This window comes from Peromyscus maniculatus, chromosome 3 (genome assembly GCF_049852395.1).
Source record: "Peromyscus maniculatus bairdii isolate BWxNUB_F1_BW_parent chromosome 3, HU_Pman_BW_mat_3.1, whole genome shotgun sequence".
Classification (NCBI taxonomy): domain Eukaryota; kingdom Metazoa; phylum Chordata; class Mammalia; order Rodentia; family Cricetidae; genus Peromyscus; species Peromyscus maniculatus.
In genome coordinates this window covers 130,506,190-130,524,706 of record NC_134854.1, presented here as the reverse complement: position 1 = coordinate 130,524,706, position 18,517 = coordinate 130,506,190, and the positions used below count along the sequence as shown (strand labels likewise).

The 18,517-nt window shown below is 44.9% G+C and overlaps 1 protein-coding gene across 18 annotated transcripts in view; it reads right to left on the bottom strand.

Moving 5' to 3' along the window:
• Window positions 1–18,517, bottom strand: part of Itpr1 (inositol 1,4,5-trisphosphate receptor type 1) — a 343,419-nt gene that overhangs the window by 156,986 nt on the left and 167,916 nt on the right. For 8 of the 18 annotated variants that reach the window (XM_076567490.1, XM_076567491.1, XM_076567493.1 and 5 more), the window contains 13 exons: window positions 16,265–16,437; window positions 14,804–14,923; window positions 13,361–13,555; window positions 10,588–10,839; window positions 9,952–10,093; window positions 9,647–9,827; window positions 8,539–8,726; window positions 6,080–6,218; window positions 5,391–5,451; window positions 1,619–1,784; window positions 1,330–1,500; window positions 822–887; window positions 66–203 (listed from right to left, as the gene is read on the bottom strand). In XM_076567490.1, the coding sequence (XP_076423605.1) occupies window positions 66–203; window positions 822–887; window positions 1,330–1,500; window positions 1,619–1,784; window positions 5,391–5,451; window positions 6,080–6,218; window positions 8,539–8,726; window positions 9,647–9,827; window positions 9,952–10,093; window positions 10,588–10,839; window positions 13,361–13,555; window positions 14,804–14,923; window positions 16,265–16,437 (1,992 nt within the window). The remainder of the gene's footprint in view (window positions 1–65; window positions 204–821; window positions 888–1,329; window positions 1,501–1,618; window positions 1,785–5,390; window positions 5,452–6,079; window positions 6,219–8,538; window positions 8,727–9,646; window positions 9,828–9,951; window positions 10,094–10,587; window positions 10,840–13,360; window positions 13,556–14,803; window positions 14,924–16,264; window positions 16,438–18,517) is intronic. The other 10 variants (XM_042273756.2, XM_076567499.1, XM_042273754.2 and 7 more) reach the window with 3 other exon arrangements.

Below are 18,517 nucleotides of genomic sequence, written 5' to 3'. Positions count from 1 at the left end.
AAGTGTTTGGAGGGGAGAGCCGGCCCACCCTGGAGAGCCGCGGCCTGGGTGCAAGCCCCTCTCACCTTCTCGTAGGGGATCTGCAGCAGCTCCAGCACCACAGCATGCGCACCCATGTTCCTCAGCAGCCGCTGCTGCTGCTTCCTGCTCTTCCTCACCGAGGCGCTCTCTTGCACACACAGCTTGCTAAGTCGGATCAAAATCTGAGAGGAAGAAAGCAACATCAGGAAACGAACCGGGAATGCTAGTGTGGGGAGAGGCCCGAAGGGGAGAGGTCACGATACATCAACAACTTAGGACGGGGACATTCCTCCAGGATGCCGTGTCCCTGCTGATCGCATGGAATCCAGTCAACATGAGAAAAGCCTGTCATTCAGAGTAAATGGCACATCTAGGTTTGAACAGCCAGTGAAATGAGTGCATGGGTCACCTAAATGATCTGACCAGACACCAACTGCCAAGACTTAGGAGGGCTCTGCTGGGATAGAAAAACACAAAGCTCACAACCCCAAACTACTATATGCAGAGATTTCTAAAGCCGAGCATGGATGCAAACTCTTAGTGATTGTATGAATGAACCTTTGATCCCCTTCAAAACCTGAGAATTATGTAGTACCTATTTTAAAAAAACTCTGCCCACAAAAGGTGAGGGACTGAGAGCCCTCCGTTAATTCATAGACTAGCTGGGTTTCAACCTCAGACCTGAGGCTAAAACCCAAGCGTTCAGCTAAGGGCGCAGTCGAGCAGTTGCGCCTTCACTTGCCATCGCTGATAACGCTCCCTGGAGAAAGATGCGGACCAGGGAGGCTGGGGCAGCTTACCTCCTTCACCACTCTGTAGTTGTAGCTGCTGGTGCTCTCATGCTTTTGTGGCTTGCTGCTCCCCTCCTAGGGACCAAAAAGAACATGCGTGTGGTCAGTGCCTCTCAGGGGCTGCTTTTGGGTAAACCCTTTAAGAAGGTGCACACATTCTGCATCGTCTTTCACCAGTCAGGCTGCCCAAGATATTCACCTATGCTTCGACCTTTGGAAGAGGATGTCATGGTCACAGAAGGCCACTCCCTACTGGGTCTCTGTGGGAAATCTAGTGCTATACTTGACTCAACTAGTCTCTTCTAGATGGTCCATGGTTGCCCAGAAATACATCTTAATTTTGATTTTGTAGCTAATTTCCTAGGAGAACAGCTGTTACCCTGGCTACACAGCAAGCATCTCTTGGGATTAAAACCCAACCTATCGTCTGCATTTATATGTAAGAGTAGGAGAGGATGCTTCTTTGTTTCAAGAAGCAGGAAAGCCACTTGGGAAACCTAACTTGGGTTTTGCCCACCTCAGTCTTCTTATGTTCATTTTCACCAGAGGCACCATCCATGGTCTCATCAGGACCCTGGCCTTTGTACACCCACAGCTCAGATTTTTCCACAATGGACCGCAGTTGGTCCAAGTCTTGCTTGATCTGTTTGTAGTTGTCCACATCTTGGCTGGTAACCAGCAGTTGAACCTTAATGAACACAATCCATTAATTACACAAACTTTAAAACACACACACACAAAATCTTACTACACAACACACAACGGTTCTTTTGATACACAACAGCCATGCTGGCTACAGGAAGTACCTGCTTGAAGGCCTGAAGGACCTCCTGCCTCTGGCTGAAGTGCCGGAAGAGGAGCTGCAGGGCCCCAGACACCAGAGGTGGGTAGTCGTGCATTGTCAAGTGGAGCAGGACCCTGAGGAAGGTTCTGCCACCATGGTCATCCAAGTCCAGTGGTGTGTTCTCCTCACTACAGGGACACAGAAAGAGGGAGAAAGCAAGTGAGCCAAAGGCCCAGGGTCAAGCGTGTGAGCCCCGACAGGGCAGAACTGAAGCTCGGACACTACTCCATGCAATGGAACCTCACTTTTCATCAACTTCTTTTACAAGACAATCGTGTTTTACCTTCGGCTACAACGTGAGTAGAAGGGACAATTAAGACGTTATAACTAGAGATTTTTAAACCCAAGCCCTCATGTTCCTAGGCTAACAGGGCTGACACTACAAGACTGACGACACCTAACTCACAGTGTTCTTCCGCTGCGCTTCACCTGCGCTCTGAAATCTACAGTGGATGTGCTTCTTCCAAGCTTGTGTAAAATGCTGTAACTTAGCCCTTACTAAATCATCTGTAATGAAAACTCAGCTTTGAAAATGTCTAGTATGTGGCTCTTAGGTATCTTGAACTATACCCACTCTGCTCACCCCACATTTTGATGAAGGGTAGTGTCAAGCGGCCGCACAAGTACTTGAACCACGACTCTCTGTTCTACATGAATATTGTCGCCAACTGGTTTGGTCCCAGGATTCTTGCTTTGAAGTGTTGGAATGAATCAATAAAAAAACTCAGTCTGCTCCAAAGGAGCAATGTTCAGCCAACATATTTGCCAGGCGTTACTTCAATATCTATGGTAATTCTTGTTATTTACATAGTGAAGATCAATAAACAGACTCTGAACTGAACGGTAAATCACTTCACAACTGGTTGCCCCGGGACAATTACTACGTTAGAACCTATGCTGTGTCTACAGTTGCATGAGTGACAGATGGTGAGACCTTCATGGCTGCAAGCTAATAAGGAAAGTATAGAGAGGACCAGATGTGGGAATACTGTAGTCATACTGTATACCTAAAAAGGCACGATGGTTTCACTGATGTTCAAGAGGAGGTAAATGGCTGGAGAGCTGAGTTGTCATATGATACTTAGTGTCATCATTGTGAACTCAAAAAACTGCAAAAAGATGTACCTCAAGTGTCACTTTTTTAAAAAAAAAAATATTAAGCACTGAGGCAGACTGCTAACATTCACAGTTCCTAGTAAAGTGGGCCTTTGTACTGTGAACATCCTTATGTAGTTCTCTTTATTACTAACACTGGCCTTGGCCAATAAAACAGTGAGCACAGTGCAAGCAGACATGTAATTAGCACTTGCTGACTGTTGGCTTGTCTTCTTGGAACATTTGTTCTGGAAATCAGCCATTGCTCTCTCTATAAGAAGCACAAACTAACCATGTGGAGCAAGGTTGAAACCTCAGCTTTAACATATTCTTTCGAAGGCACCAGAAATACGATTAAAACAGGCAGGCTGTGCCATTCCCAGCAGACCCAACAGTGACTAGAACTGCTCAGCAGAGCCCCAATCAACCCAGAGAACTGTGTTGGTGTTCAAATTCTTAACACTTTTGGAGATGCATGTTATTAAGCAATAAGTAACCAAACCAAATATGCTAATTATAATGCTGTGCACATAGGGTATTTTTTTAAATTTTTTATTTATTTTCTCCTCACTCCACATGCTATCCACAGACCCCCCCCTCCAGCCCCCAGCCCTCTTTCCCAAGCCACCCCACATCCCCCAAATCGAGGTCTCCAGTGGGGAGTCAGCAGAGCCCAGCACACTGAGCCTAGGCAGGTCCAAGTCCCTTCCCATTGCACCAAGGCTGTATAAGGTGTCACACCACAGGCACTGGATTCCAGAAGCCTACCCATAGACCAGGGACAGATCCCGATCCCCCTGCCTGGGTGCCCCCAAACAGTTCGAGCCAAACAACTGTCTTCCGTATCCAGAGGGCCTAGTCCAGTCCCATGGGAGCTCCACAGCCACCAGTCCACAGTTCATGGGCTTCCACTAGTTTGGCCGGTCATCTCTGCACGTCCTCCCATCATGATCTTGACATCCCTTGCCTTCAGTATCTCTCCTCTCTCTCATCAGTTGGATTCCCGGAGCTCAGCCTGGTGCCTGGCCGTGGACCTCTGTCTCTGTCTCCATCAGTCACTGGACAAAGGCTCTATGATAACAGCTAAGTTGTTTGCTAGTCTGGTCACCAGAGTAGACCAGTCCAGGCCCCCTCTGGACCTCTCCAAAGACCTCAACATAAATCTAGATACACTGAACTTGACAGAAGAGAAAGTAGAAAGTAGTCTGGAATGAATTGGCACAGGAGACAACTTCCTAAATATAACACCAGTAACACAGTCACTGAGAGTGACAATTAATAAATGGGACCTCCTGAAACTGAGAAGCTTTTGTAGAGCAAAGGACACATTCAATAAGACCAACCGACAGCCTACAGAATGGGAAAAGATCTTCACCAACCCATCTGACAGAGGGCTGATCTCCAAAATATATTAAAGAACTCAAAAAGTTAGACATCAAAATACTGAACAATCCAATTAAAAAAATGGGCTACAGAGCTTAACAGAGAATTCTCAATAGAAGAATCTCAAATGGATGAAAGGCATTTAAAGAATTGCTCAACATCCTTAGTCATCAGGGAAATGCCAATCAAAACAACTCTGAGATACCATCTTACACCTGTCAAAATGGCTAAGATCAAAAACACTGAAGAGAGCTTATGTTGGAGAGGATGTGGAGAAAGGGGAACACTCCTCCACTGTTGGTGGGAATGCGAACTTGTACAGCCACTCTGGAAATCAGTATGGTGGTTTCTCAGAAAATTGGGTATTTATTCTTATAAATATGTGAGTCCATAGTAATAATGTTTTATACTAAAATGAAGGCCTGTGATATTAAGAGGGTTTCACATTAGACCTAATTAAAGTCAAGATTGTGGGGTTCTCTTTTTTTATTTATTTATTTTTGTTGTTATTGTTGCAATAGCTTGTTCAGAGTTCAGGGATGTACCTGCAGCACGTGTGCACCACCTAAGTTCTGTGACTCAGTAGCTTTAGACTCTGAACCTGAAGGCTAAATAGTTAGTGGTGTGTCGTCCCCCTTGCCCCCCCCCCCGCAAAAAAAAAAAAAAAAAAAAAAAAAACCTGTGAGGATGGAAGCAGACGCAGAGATCTACAGCCAAGCACCAAGCACAGCTCTGGGAATCCAGTCAGAGAGTGAGGAGGGAGTAGATGAGCAAGGGGGGTCAAGATCATGATAGGGAAATCTACAGAGACAACTGAACCAAACTTGTGGGAACTTACAAATTCTACACCAACAGCTGTGGCACCTTCACAGGACTGGACTAGGCCCTCTGCATATGGTAAACAGTTGTGTACCTTGGTCTGTTGGAAGGGCCCCTGGTAGTAGGACCGGGATCTATCCCTGGTGCATGATCTGGCTATTTGGAGCCCATTCCCTATGCTGGGATGCCTTGCTTAGCCTTGATGCAGTGGGGAGGGGCTTGGTCCTGCCTCAGTTGAATGTACCAGGCTCCCCATGGGAGGTCTTATCCTTTTAGAAGAGTGAATGGGGGCTGGGGTGGGAGGTGGGGGAGGGAAGCAGGAGGAGGGGTGGGAGGGGGAACTGTGGTTGGTATATAAAATGAATAAAAAATTTTTAAAAAAAGGAAAAAGAAAACCCTGTGAGAGTTCTAGAAGGGCTCACAGTCAATGAACGCACACTTGCCTTCCTCCAAAGATGCCTTCTGCTTGCTCTTCAATGTGTTCAAAGTCAAGAGCACCTAAAACGAGAGAGAACAGGTTAGATATAGCAAGGCCTGAAAACCTGCTTCTCGTGGACTCACTCTAATGTGCTTCAAGAGCAACCCTCAGAGGTAACTCTCAGATCTGCCAGTCATTACCTACACAGCCATGGAGCCAGGACAACCCAGATGACCTCACACCTGTTGCTTTTTCTCGCTAAAAGAGAGTGATGGCCTCAATCCAAAGAAGGCTTGGGCTATCTGGGAATCGCTTCTAGCACTGTCTTTCCCTTAGCCTTCTCCAATTTTTTTTTTTTTTGGGGGGGGCTGAGTAGAACTTCAAATACAGAACAAAACTTGCCAATGGACAATCAAGTTCCTTGGAAAATATTTTGGGGATTCTGTTGGTTTTTGGGTTCCTTTGTAGCTAATCCAACACTATAAACCTCAGCTATCTTCAGTTCCTAAAGACTTAAGGTCTACCCCCCAGAAGTAATGTTTATTTATGTCTTTTTTCTAATATGCTATTATCAAGGAATCCTTAAAGCACAGCAATCCTCAAGAGCAGCCACATTTTCCTTTTTCTGGAAGATACTGTTTTGAGCCTCAAGTGGCACTCCACCCGGCCCCCGCTCTATGGCTGAGGTTCCAGGGCGGCATCACTGACCTGGTACATTACTTGGCCCTTCTTGGCTGCTGTTCCCGGAGGATGTTTCCGAGGTCTGGGAATTGCTTTCATCGAACTCCCGCTTAAATATACACAGGAGGCAGGAGATCCTATAATCCAGCCGCACGTTCAAAATAAACTGGAGATTCAAGCAGAAATGGAAACACTTTGGTTACATTAACACACCATCGTGAACGCTTTGCCAAGCCTCTGCACGCTGGCAGGGCCTGGTATCAGCTGCATCAATTACCTTAAGCCCAGAGTAAAATATCTGGCTTAGGTACCAACAGTCATTTTGACAGTAACAGACTACTGCAGGGCACATGAGTCCGCCCACGAGATACCTCAGCTTCCAGGGCAGATTTTGGCATCCTGAAGATGAGTTAAACACCTGGAATACTACATCACTCATGCCTCCGTCCTCTACAAAAAGGACTACCTATCAGCAATGACTGAAAGCCCAATTCTGGGCCCAACCTAAGAAGAAGTTGCCTGCTTTGAATCGAAAAGAAGTGACAGACATTTTGCTTTTACTTCCAAAAATTCACTTCATTTGTATTTACCACATTTCTGATTGTCTCCTCTGATTTCGGTACAGCCCCTGGGCTCTCATTTTGTTAAGTTCCTATATTCCCTATCCCTCTGCTGCTGCAGACACTTTCCAAAGGATTGTTGCTAGAACCCCAAAGAGAAGTCAGCCAGCTGCCTCATTTAAGCATCCTACTGACACCCCTCCTTCCCCTCTCTCCTAGCTTCTGCTTAGCTCTCTGGGTGACCTTACCCAATTTCAGGCTGTCACCGATACCAGATGGAGACAGATGTTTGACCTGTCTCCAAGCTATTAGTTCATGTTCCCAAGTGACTGTTGCACATCCTGTTTGATATCTGTCCAGAACCTCAAATTCAGTGTCATGCAAAACCAACTATAACCGTTACTTCTAGGTGTCCACTTGGAGAGATTTAACGGATACCCAGATGGCTGACAGAAGACTGGGAAAATACATAGAAAGGTGGGAAGATGGGCAGAGAGCAATTATTAGTGAGGAAGGAAGGTTTCCCTTTGTTTTAATATTTTTCCAGTTGTAGAAATAGAGCAATTGACACAGCACATGGAAACAATCATGTTAGGGGAGAACAGATGAATAATTGTAAGAGCAAGCCAATTCCTTGTGTGCGGAGGGGGGAGAAGTCGAGGGCTGTTCTCAGTTGAGACTCTTGGCCTCATTACATCTCTGAACTCCCGACAGCTTGTGCTGCTCTCTTTCTGCTCCATGTACATAATTTTTCAATCCTCAAAGAAGTTCCTTAGTGGGAAGACTCACATTAGCTTGGTTAAGAGCAGAAACATGGTAGGCACTGTATATTAACCACCACTTAATGGGTTTAATAATGATAAAAAACATTAGGGTGGCAATGCCTATTGATTCTACCTGATCTACCCTCTCCCATTCCTTCTTGAAAACAACCTTCAGACTTCAGACTCTGCATTGCCTAAATCCCAAGACATCCTAGCTATGCCAATGGCCAGCTCTCAATGCGTCTGTGTCCGATTAAGCCCCCTTACTACAGAGGTCTTCTCTCACAGCTCCATCGAAAGCCATTATCCTTGCTTGTCCCCTGCCTATGGTGTTCTCCAAATCAGCTGACCCTTCTTCTTTAAAACAACTAATTTTTATTATATATGTATGGGTTCCCCCCCACACACACATGCTTGTCTGTGCACCACTTGCATGCCTGGTACTCATGGAGGCCTGAAGACAGCCATCCAGTTCCCTGAAACTGGAGTCATAGACGGCTGTGAGCCCATATGGGGTCTGGGAATCAAACCCAGGTCTTCTGGAAAAGCACGCGAAGGCCTTTAAACACGGTCATCGCTCCAGCGCCCAGCTGACTTGTCTCTATGTTTAAATAACTAAGCACTGCTTTTTAGATGAGGTGTGCCTCTGCTCCCTGTTAAAACCGAGTTCTTTAGGACCAGAACTTTAATGGGTTTTGTTCATTGCTGGCTGCCAAGTGCTAAGAGGGAGATGGAGCTGATTATCAACTAACATTCCTGGGTGTATAGGTGGGTGGATAAAAAGGGCAGAACACTGAGGAGGAGGAGAGGGAAGATAAGGAGGAAAGGAAGGAGGGGAGAGGAGGAGGAGTGAGGAGGAGGAAGACTTTGCGATGCTAAGAGAACGCTGGAGAAGCACAGTGAGTGAACAGCAAAGGCAATGAACGGCTTGGGCCGAGAAAGGGAGGCCACTGCACTGTACAGCTAAGGTACCTGAAGGGAGCTCTGGGACAGAGAATAGACGAAGCCACGATGGGAAGAGGTAGGAGGTGATAACCAAGAATTAAAAGGAGTCAGTTTGGAAAAGATACACAGGGAAGAGGTTAACATTCTGCCCCTATCAGAGCAGAGAGAGGAGATATTAAACGGAGACCCTATGAGAAGCTTGTTCCCTGCACCAGACCTGGAGTATTTCAATGATCTTCAACTTGGTGTCCATGACCATGATGTCCTCCTTCTCTGGCTCTGCCTGCTTCACATTGCCTTCAGGGGCAGCAGCCATGGGAGTCATGGGCAAAAAGCCTCCTCCCCGAAGCACCACCTGGGTCATGAGCTCCCCAACTCCATGGATAGATCGCATCACATTACTGCCTAGAAAGGGCCAAGACAAATTATGACCATGACATTCTTGGAGAGAACCTGTCATCTAATCAGCATCTAATTAGGGGTATGGGTTTTTTGAGGCAAATTATTTACCATATCCCTGTTCTGATACACTCTCTCAACCCAAGGTAAATATGGGAAGGACATGGTGTTGACATCTCCAATGGGGCATGTTTCTTTATTAATTCCACCACCAAATTTGACTCATCACCAGTGATGTGTACAAACACTGCTGCTTCTAACAAAAGCTGCTTGGTCATGAATACATTACTTCTCTTCGGAGGCTCAGTTTCCTGAGCCTATAAAAAGGGCTCTATGACAGAATCCAATGCTATAATGTATACAAAATGACATCACACAGGACTTGGAAAATAGGGAAATCAAGTCAAATACCTTGCCATCCTAACTATAGAAAAGCAGCTACGCATGAGATACATGGTCATTATTCTGTGCCTATTATGACCCCCAAATACAGGAAAAATAAACATTTTAAGATGGGTTTTTCTAGTCACAAAGTAAAAAGTCAAACTAGAGGTGTGCACTTCATTTCATCATATAGGAGGATCACCATCAAGTGTCTCAGGAGCATCAGAGAACAGATGGCAGGCTTAGGTTTCAGGGTTAGACATTAAAGCACAAGGCAACTTTCAAATTATTCAATTAGACACAAGGAGAGATTCAAGACAAACACAAAGGAGAGAGAGAATTGTTGAGAATGACCAGAATGACCGACAGTGATGGGCACCGGAGTCAGCGGGACTGACTCTTCCATAGTTTGGTTCTATTGCCATGTTCCCAACGGTGAGAATGGACAAGGACAGGACAGGATGTCACAGGATGAGGCATGGCAGGAGTGAACAGCATGGGCCAGGAGGGCGTCTCTCAGTACAGACACTTCAGATACTCACTCTTCAGCTTCTCCTCATCATTGTTACCTTTAGTCTCTTCACCTTTTGCCATCTTGCTAATGGGGAAGATGGTGGTCACGTGGACACAGTCTAATATTGCCAAGAGGATCTTGGTTAATCGGAGAAGGTCAGAAAAATTGTAGAAACCAAAGTATATGAGGTTCCTGGCTAAGTTCACAACCTGTTGCATTTAAAAGAAGAAGGGGAAACTGGTATTCAGTAACCTTTGTCCTCCTGATCTACTGGATGCTGACTAATCATGACAGATCTTTATAGTCAGAGAAGACCATTTCACCATGCCTTACCTCAAACGTAAGCTTATTTTTCTCCTTATCAGAGAAGGGGAATCTCTGACAAACCACATCTCTTAAATACTCCTCCACAAATTCCATCGTCTGAGCAAACCTCTCCTTAATTTCATCTTTGGATGTTCCACTGCTGTCATAGCTGAGAGGAGAAGAGAGAGAGAAGGAAGGAGAATGTCAAGCTCTCCCCAGCCAGGGCCTTTCAGGCTGCTTAGCCTCCGAAGACAGCACCCCCCAACCTGGCCCCGACTTACACTTCCTTCCTTAGAATGAATGCCTACATACATAGTCACTCATGCTTACTGTCTGTCTGTCCCCACTATTGCAGAGGTAATTTTCGAGATTTCACACTAATATTCCTCAGCCTTGGCACATGGTACACACTTAGAAATTTGTAGAAGGAAAGGGCTAAATAAGAGAGAGAAAAAAAACCAGGCCTGGCATTATATTTTCTTGAGGAATTAAACAATATTTGCTAGCTACACAATTCTATTAAAATCTGAAAGAAAAAGAAGTTCTTTCTCCTATGATTTCACTAGGTCACATATGTGGTCTATCTGCTAGTGCACAGAACATTAGAATCACGGGGTTTTTAAACGACATAAGATTTTTGTAGGGAGCTGGACCCAGGCTTACTCATCAATGGCGATCTCGGAGGGAATTTCTGACCACAGACGGGCGTATTTCACAGGGGTCACCTGCTCCTGAGGATCTCGGTCAACATGCATGTGAAGCATGAGGCGGCAAAAGGATGCCCTGAGGTCGTAGGGTAGGTTCTCATCAGACATACAGCGGAGAATAAGATCAACATCCAGCTGGCCAGATATTTCATTGATAGCCAGGTACTGGCGGTCCAGACACATCCTTGCGAAGAGATTAAGCTGATACCTGAGGGAAAAAAATCAGCTGAAGGCATATGATCCAGAAATCACTCAGTATGAGGGGAGACACACAGCAGGGTAGTCCAGGTGGCCTCAGATTTCATAGGAGTGACTTATGGCCATCTAAACTTACATACCAATATCCCTAAATGATTGCTGTACTCCTAATTTTGGATTCTGAACTAAGGATATGGAGGAAAAGCTCAAGGTATGCCAGAGTATGGGTCAACATCCTATAGTTACACATCGGTCTAGCTGTGTTAAAACAATCTTGTCATCAGGTGATTATATTTGCAATCTTTATCTTATAAAATAAATAGGGAAAAATGACTAGACATGAAATAATTACTTTTCTGCCCACCACCTTTCTCTCTGCATTTTATATGGCACATCAAAGACCATGCAGGAAACGTCAAATACACTGTTCATATAAGTGTAATTAAAATTCTACAGTATCTTTATGATACTGTATCATGTAAGTTATTACTGCTAAAATGTATACTGAATCATCCAGTTTAGGACTGCTTAGTAAAATTAAAAACATGAGTTTCTACCAATCCATCTCTTCATAGGGAATGGAAACTCGTGTGCATAGACAAAATTAAGTGAGGATGTGCCCTTCACGTGACATGAAGAACTCAACTGTGGCATATGATGGGATGTCAAATGCCAATAAAAAAAAGTGATGTATTAGCAAGAGAGAAGGTATACAACAGTCATAATTAAAGAAATGTCTACTTCTGTTAACATAGAATACATATATATGCGTGTGTATACACACACACACACACACACACACACACACACACACACACACACACACACATATTAGAAACAATATCAAGGAGAGCTTTAGAATGGTATTTGCTGTAAGGTATCTTTTACATAAAATTTGAGGACTAGGAAACACATACACACACCCCCATGTAATACAGTATAAACACACAAAGAGGAGCGACAGGGATGAGTCAGTGGTTAAAAGCACTCGTTGTTCCCGCAGAGGACCTAGGTTCAGTGGCCAGCATGTACACCGTGGCTCACAACCAGCCATAGGTTCAGTTCCAAGGAATCCAATGCTCTTTTCTGACCTCCACAGGCAGTAAGCACACACACGGTGATGCACTTAGACACATGCAGGCAACGTCTATACACAGAAAATAAAATGCCTTAAAAGTAACAAAGGAATTTTAAAAAGACCATCACGTATATAAATAGAACAGACTAGAATATGGGAGTAAGAAAAGGCATTTTAACTGTAAAGTTTCGCTTATTTTATTAGGAAACATTAGAAGTACTAATTTGTCTTTCCTTTTCCTTTAGAAGTATCTGGTAGGTAACTTCCCTTCTTTTTTGTTCCTTTTCCTTTGCTTCAGGTGGAAAGGCTATATGGCCCTGGAGCTGGGACCAGGACTAGGACTGAGGTGACCGACAGAGGTGGACAGCGGTGGCATACAATGGACACATGCAAGCAGGTGACCATCCCAGGAACAGCAGAGACTCGAGGGCGTTAGGAAGACTGGAGGGTGACAGCCAGAAAGCATCTGTGGCGTTAGGCGAGAACCGACAGCACACACTGAGCATCCGAGCCTCAGAAACGCACCGTACCTAAGTGTCGAGTACTAGAGCTACTCAGATTTGGGGATTCTTGTATAAACTTTATCACTTTTACTTTGCTAATCTGAAAATATAAAATACTCCCACATCTGAATCTTTTTAAGCATCGTGCTTAGGATTCCAACAGTTCTGTATTTCAATTTCTGAATTTTTAGGCTAGGGCTGCATGACTTATATTAGTGTAAACCCCTGGTTTTTATCATATATTTGATACACGCACACAGATAATTAGAATAGGAAAATACAGGTGTGTGCATACATGGCAAGAGACATTTTCTGTAAACACTCTAGAAGACTGGCACTATTATCCCTAGTTTGAAGATGAGGGCTTTGGAACATAAAGTCAAACTAGCCAAAGTAAAAAGTCTAGTTAAGTAAAGAGATCAAGATTTGAACCGATGCAGCTGATCCTGCAGCCTGCCTGCTGCTGACTGCACTACAGACAGGCTGTGCTGTATGGGTCAAGTGTAACAGAGGCTGAAGCAAGCCCTCGTCCTTCCTATGACCCGGACACACAACCAGACAACGATGGACTATTAATCCACGGCCCGTTCCACTCAAAAGTTCATAAAACACACATGCGTGTTTCTGTTGGACAATCTTCCTACATTCCTCAGAGCAGTGGTTCGCAACCTTCCTATGCTTCGACCCTTTAATACCGTTTCCTTATGTTGTGGTGACCCCAACCATAACATTTTTTTTGTTATTACTTCCTAACTGTAATTTTGCTACTGTTATAAGTCATAATGTAAAGATCTGTGTGTTCTGATGGTCTTAGGCAACCCCTGTGAAAGGTTGTTCCACCCCCACAGGTTGAGAGCCACTGCGTTCGGGTGATCAACAAGAAAACCAGATGCTCCCAAGTGCCACCATGTGGGGCCTCTCCGCCCACGCCCAGCACGCCTCCCACTCACCGGTAGTAGCTGAGGATGTCCCGATCTTCCTTCTGGCCCTCTTTCGCATCTTGGGCCAACTCCCTGACACTCTTACTGCGGATCTCTTTGCTGCTGTCCCTCCAGAACAGCCACACCTCTTCCTCGTCCTCTCCAGCTTCCAGAGCATTCTCTCCAGTGGCAACGCCTTCAAACTCAAAGCGAGAAAGAACCAACCTGTGAGAAAAAGAAGAGGAGACGGGGTTCAGTTTTTATGAAATCCTTTGCAGTCTTGCCTCCCTTCCAGCCTAGAAACGCACAGAAAGTCATTTTGTTCTGTGTTTCTCCCAGTGGCTCTGCACAAAGAATCTGTGTGGTCTTTGTGTGCTCTAACCTGGGAACTCATAACTGGGATAACTTTTCTCCCCCGTAGATACCTGGTTACATTTGTGGTTGTCACAATGGCAAAGGAGGTGCTACTAACATTGAGCAACCACAATCCAGGGACACTTTTGCTGAACACCCTATAACGACAGGACATTTGCCACCACAGATCTGGCAAATGTCACATCTGGCCCCAAATGTCACAATGCCAAGGTTGAGGCACCTTGCATTAATACAAGTTCCTAAACCGAGCTACAAACCACACCACTAGCTTACACCTGAACTCTTTTAATCTGCCTATAGTGCTGCAATAGGTCACCAGGAAAAACACTCCTTTGTGAAAAGTGAATTACTACTATTACCAAAGCAGTAATAATAGTAATTATGACTATTATCAACAATAATTATTATCACTACTTGCCTGAGGACCAATAACACTACTTAAACATTTTTATTACATTGTTATTTGTTGTGTGCTACAGTGGACGTGTAGAGGTCAGAGGACAACTTGGTGGAATCATTTCTCTCCTATCACCACATGGTTCCAGGGGACTGAATTCAGGCTATCAGGCTCAGCAACAGGTGCCTACACTCTGAGCATCTCACTTCTGAACACTGATACTACACTTTTGAACAAAGATACTATACAACTTGTCCCAACACTAATTAACATCAACAATGAGTATTTATTACATTCTTTGCTTTTTTAATGAATGACAGAACTTCAAGGCTCTTCAACTCTTTAAGTTGTGTGTCAAATGCTCCCTGGTGGGATTATACAATTTTACATAGACAGTAAGTGGCACGGTACATTTTACAGTATACAGAGTAAGTGTCCCTCTGCACAGGTCACACCAAAAGTAGGCTAAAAGCAAGCTCAACCATTCTTCTAAACAAGGCCCGTGAAACAAAGATGAGATGCTACCAACCAACATTAGACCAACTGTGAGGAGATGAAGGAGTTAGGTCCATTCCCCATGAGCATGCACATTCATTTAACATCTAATCCTGATCTTTAGGTTCACTCCCCAGGAGCATACACATCCATTTAACATCTAGTTAAATCCTTGTCTTTAATGCATGTCCCTAGATGGGACTCACTTGGTCTCAATCAGGATGTCAGCATTGGTGGGATTCAGCACAGCTTTACAAATGAGCTCCTGAGTCACCGGGATCGACTTGTTCATGGACACGCAGAGGTCGGAGAGGTAATCCAGGAACCTAACGGGAAAGAAGGAATGCAGGATCTTGAACACAGAGCAAGCAGAGGGAGCCACAACTCTTCTTCACATAGACGAGTCCTACATTCCTTTCTCAGATTAGGCACAGTAAAGACTTGGATGACAGTGAGCACAAGAAATCTAGATATGGCAGATGGAAAGAAGAAAGAAAAAATAATTGAGTAGAAGAGGAAAAAGGACTAGGCAAATGAAAAGGTGCTAGGACAAACGTGAGGAAGAGGAGCAGGACAAGAAGGAAGTTCTCATCAGGAAGAGACAGCGAAGGTTCAGGGACCAGAGGGGCCAGAGCTCATTGATGCCTGGAAGCCCAACGTGGCAGGCTGGCTGTGACACTACCTGGCTGTAGTCTGCTATGGATTATCACCTGGAGACATGAGTTAACCTGGCTGCACGCCAGTTTCCTAATCTATAAGAAAAGATGTTGTACACATTTCTAAGGGTGCCCCTGGGGATTAAATAAGAAGATTCGTGAAGATGGGCTGCAGGAGATGCCAGGTATAGGTGGCAGTGGTCATGTTTACAGCAGCACTATGAGCTCTGCGGTATGGCTGACGACACTCTGCTGTGACCTGCTTCCCGTGCAGCTTGAAATCTCAGGGAGCAGAGAGAAGGGAGAGATAGGGAAGAGTCGAGAGGAATGGGGGCAGATGTGTGTGTATAGGAGGATGGGAAGAACTCATTTAGACACAGTAAGGCATTCAGGAGACAGCTAAAACACATCAAAGGACATGGAGATGACATGGGAAGGAGTTCTGAGAGCCACACGGCCTAAAAAGTGAGTGGCCAAAAACAAACGTCATTTCCTGTGTGTCAGCTGAGTGGCAACTCACAGGTATTTATAGCTGCTCAGTTAGCAAATAAAGGAACTAAAGCTGGGCGGGGGGGGGGGGGGGGGGGGGGGGCGGTAAGGAAAGGTGAGCAGCTGGTAAACACAGAAGACGGGGCTGCAGCGAGCAGTTCCAAGACCACATTCCCACTGGGCAGTGGTGGTGCACGCCTTTAATCCCAGCATCCAGGAGAGAGAGGCAGGCGGATGATCTGTGAACTCAAGGACGGCCAGGGCTACAGAAACTCTGTCTCAGAAAACAACAACGACGACAACGTTGGGGGAAAGGGAAGCTGAGCAGCCGGTAAACACTAAAGATGGAGGCTGCGGCAAGTGGTTCGAATACCACATTCTCGCCAGTACTCATCAAAGGGCCACTAGAAACTGACTGCCGCCAGTCCCCAGAACAGCAAGCCTAGTACATAACCAGGGCAGGAACAGTCAGTCCCACATCTTAGATGCACAGACGCCCCCTCCCGACGGGTGCCTCCTCACCTGGGCTCCCTGTTCTTTCGCACCAGGCTGACAAATGTGTCGATCTCCGCCGCGGTAATGTGCTTTTCCAGGAGTTTCCTGTTATTGTGGAGCAGGGCAGTGATGGTGTCTTCAGCCAGCACATCATAGCCAATCTGCTTCTGCATGAAGCCAAACTGCTTGGCTATGTACTCCTTTTAGGGAGAGAAATACAAGTCAACAGGAGCGATAAAAAGACAGCGTGATTACGTTAAACGCTGGAAAAACCAGCAGCAGGGCATGAGAGCTAGGGTTCAACAGGCAAAGGACCCTGGGCATCTTCCTTCAGCCTTCTGTCCCAGAGCAATGATGACACAACCCTTCACAGCCTTTCCTAAACCCATCACACAATGTCAGCAAGGAAAAAGAAAAACTAGAGTCTACACGTGGATATTTCAATGTACAACATCCATTTTAATCTACTGATTCATTTTTAAAAATAGGGTCAGAAGCAGTTATACAGTTCTGAAATTCTTACTAATTCAGGATAACTTAATTTTCCCATTCCTCTGGTCCTGCTGCTGAATATAGACAATACCTATCTGGACATTTGGAATGTCAGCCCACAGAGTTTTCTTTTTCTTAAGTTTAAAAAAAAAATCATTTTTCAGACTTACTTTTTTACTTGTATGAATATTGTTATTATGTATGTTAAGTTCAACACACATGTACAGGTGCCAGAAAGAGGCACTGCATCCCTAGAGCTTGAGTTATTATAAGCTGCCATGTGGGTTTTAGGAATGGAACTCAGGATCCTATGCAAGCGTAGCCAAAGCTCTTAACCACAGAGTCATCTCCCTAGTCCACTAAAAATTCATTTTTAAAGTCAACAGGTCAATGGCACATTTTAACCTTAGCACTTGGGAGGCAGAAAAAGGCAGATCTCAGCCTGGTCTACATAGAGAGTTCCAGGCAAACCAGACTACACTGTGAGACCCTGTCTAAAAAAGAAAATGAAGAAAAATGAAGCCAATAGGTAGAAGAGAGTTAGGAATATCCAGGATGATCAATCATATTCATAAATGCATGGACTGTCTTTGCTTCCTTATTTGCAAATCAAACATCATATTCCACAGAAACATCTGTAGAACCAAGGGAGTACATTCTGAACAGTACTTAACTTCTATTTAAAGATATTTGACCGGGTGGTGGTGGTGCATGCCTTTAATCCAAGCACTCGGGAAGCAGAGGCAGGCAGATCTTTGTGAATTGGAGGCCAGCCTGGTCTACAGAGTGAGATCCAGGAAAGGCACAAAACTACACAGAGAAACCCTGTCTCAAAAAACCAAAAAAAAAAAAAAAAAGAAAAGAAAAAAAAAAGATATTTGCTATGGGATGTTCTGTATGTTACGTGTGTTGCTCTGATTGGGTAATAAATAAAACACCAATTGACCAGTAACCAGGCAGGAAGTATAGGCGAGGACAAAGAGAAGAGAATTGGGGGAAGTGGAAGGCTGAGGCAGAGACCAGCCAGCCGCCACCATGACAAGAGAGAAGTAAGGTACCGGTAAGCCACGAGACACATGGCAACTTATAGATTAATAGAAATGGGTTAAATGATATTAAAAACAGTTAGCAAGAAGTCTGAGCCATTAGGCCAAACAATTTAAATAACATAAGCGTCTGTGTGTTTATTTTATAAGTGGGCTGTCGGACTGCTGGGGCTTGGTGAGACCTGGAGAGAAGCTCTCCAGCTACAGATATTTCCCTGGTAGAATGCTTGCCTGGCATGCTCAAGGTCCTGGGTTTGCTCCCTCCCTTCCTCCACCTCCCACTTCCAAACACAGAAATAGATAAAGACAGACAGACAGACAGACACACACACACACCAAAAAATAAAGAAAAAAAGAAAAAACCTTTCTAAGATAGTTCTAGCCAAGAAAGACTGTTTGCTTGCTTAAGTTTCAAGCAGTCCTTGAAATGGGCTTTAATTTTCCTGTAAGTCCTAAATCCAGCAGCTAGTCAAGTATAATACAGCAGCCATGGGCCACATTCCAGTCTATCCCTAAGGATGCATGTTTTAGAGTTCACCAGCCTTCAGAGATACAGCTCTGCCAACTGCCATACGATCCACAAAGTACTAAGCAGAGATATCCAATCCAGCAGCAGCAACAGCAGCAAGGACTGGTTTGGCTTCCTTGTGTACAAGTGGTATGTCCTGGCACACACTACAGCGTCGATGTCCCTTCATCTAAAGAATGAAGAAGGCAGAGGCAGGCTAAGGTCTTCAAACCT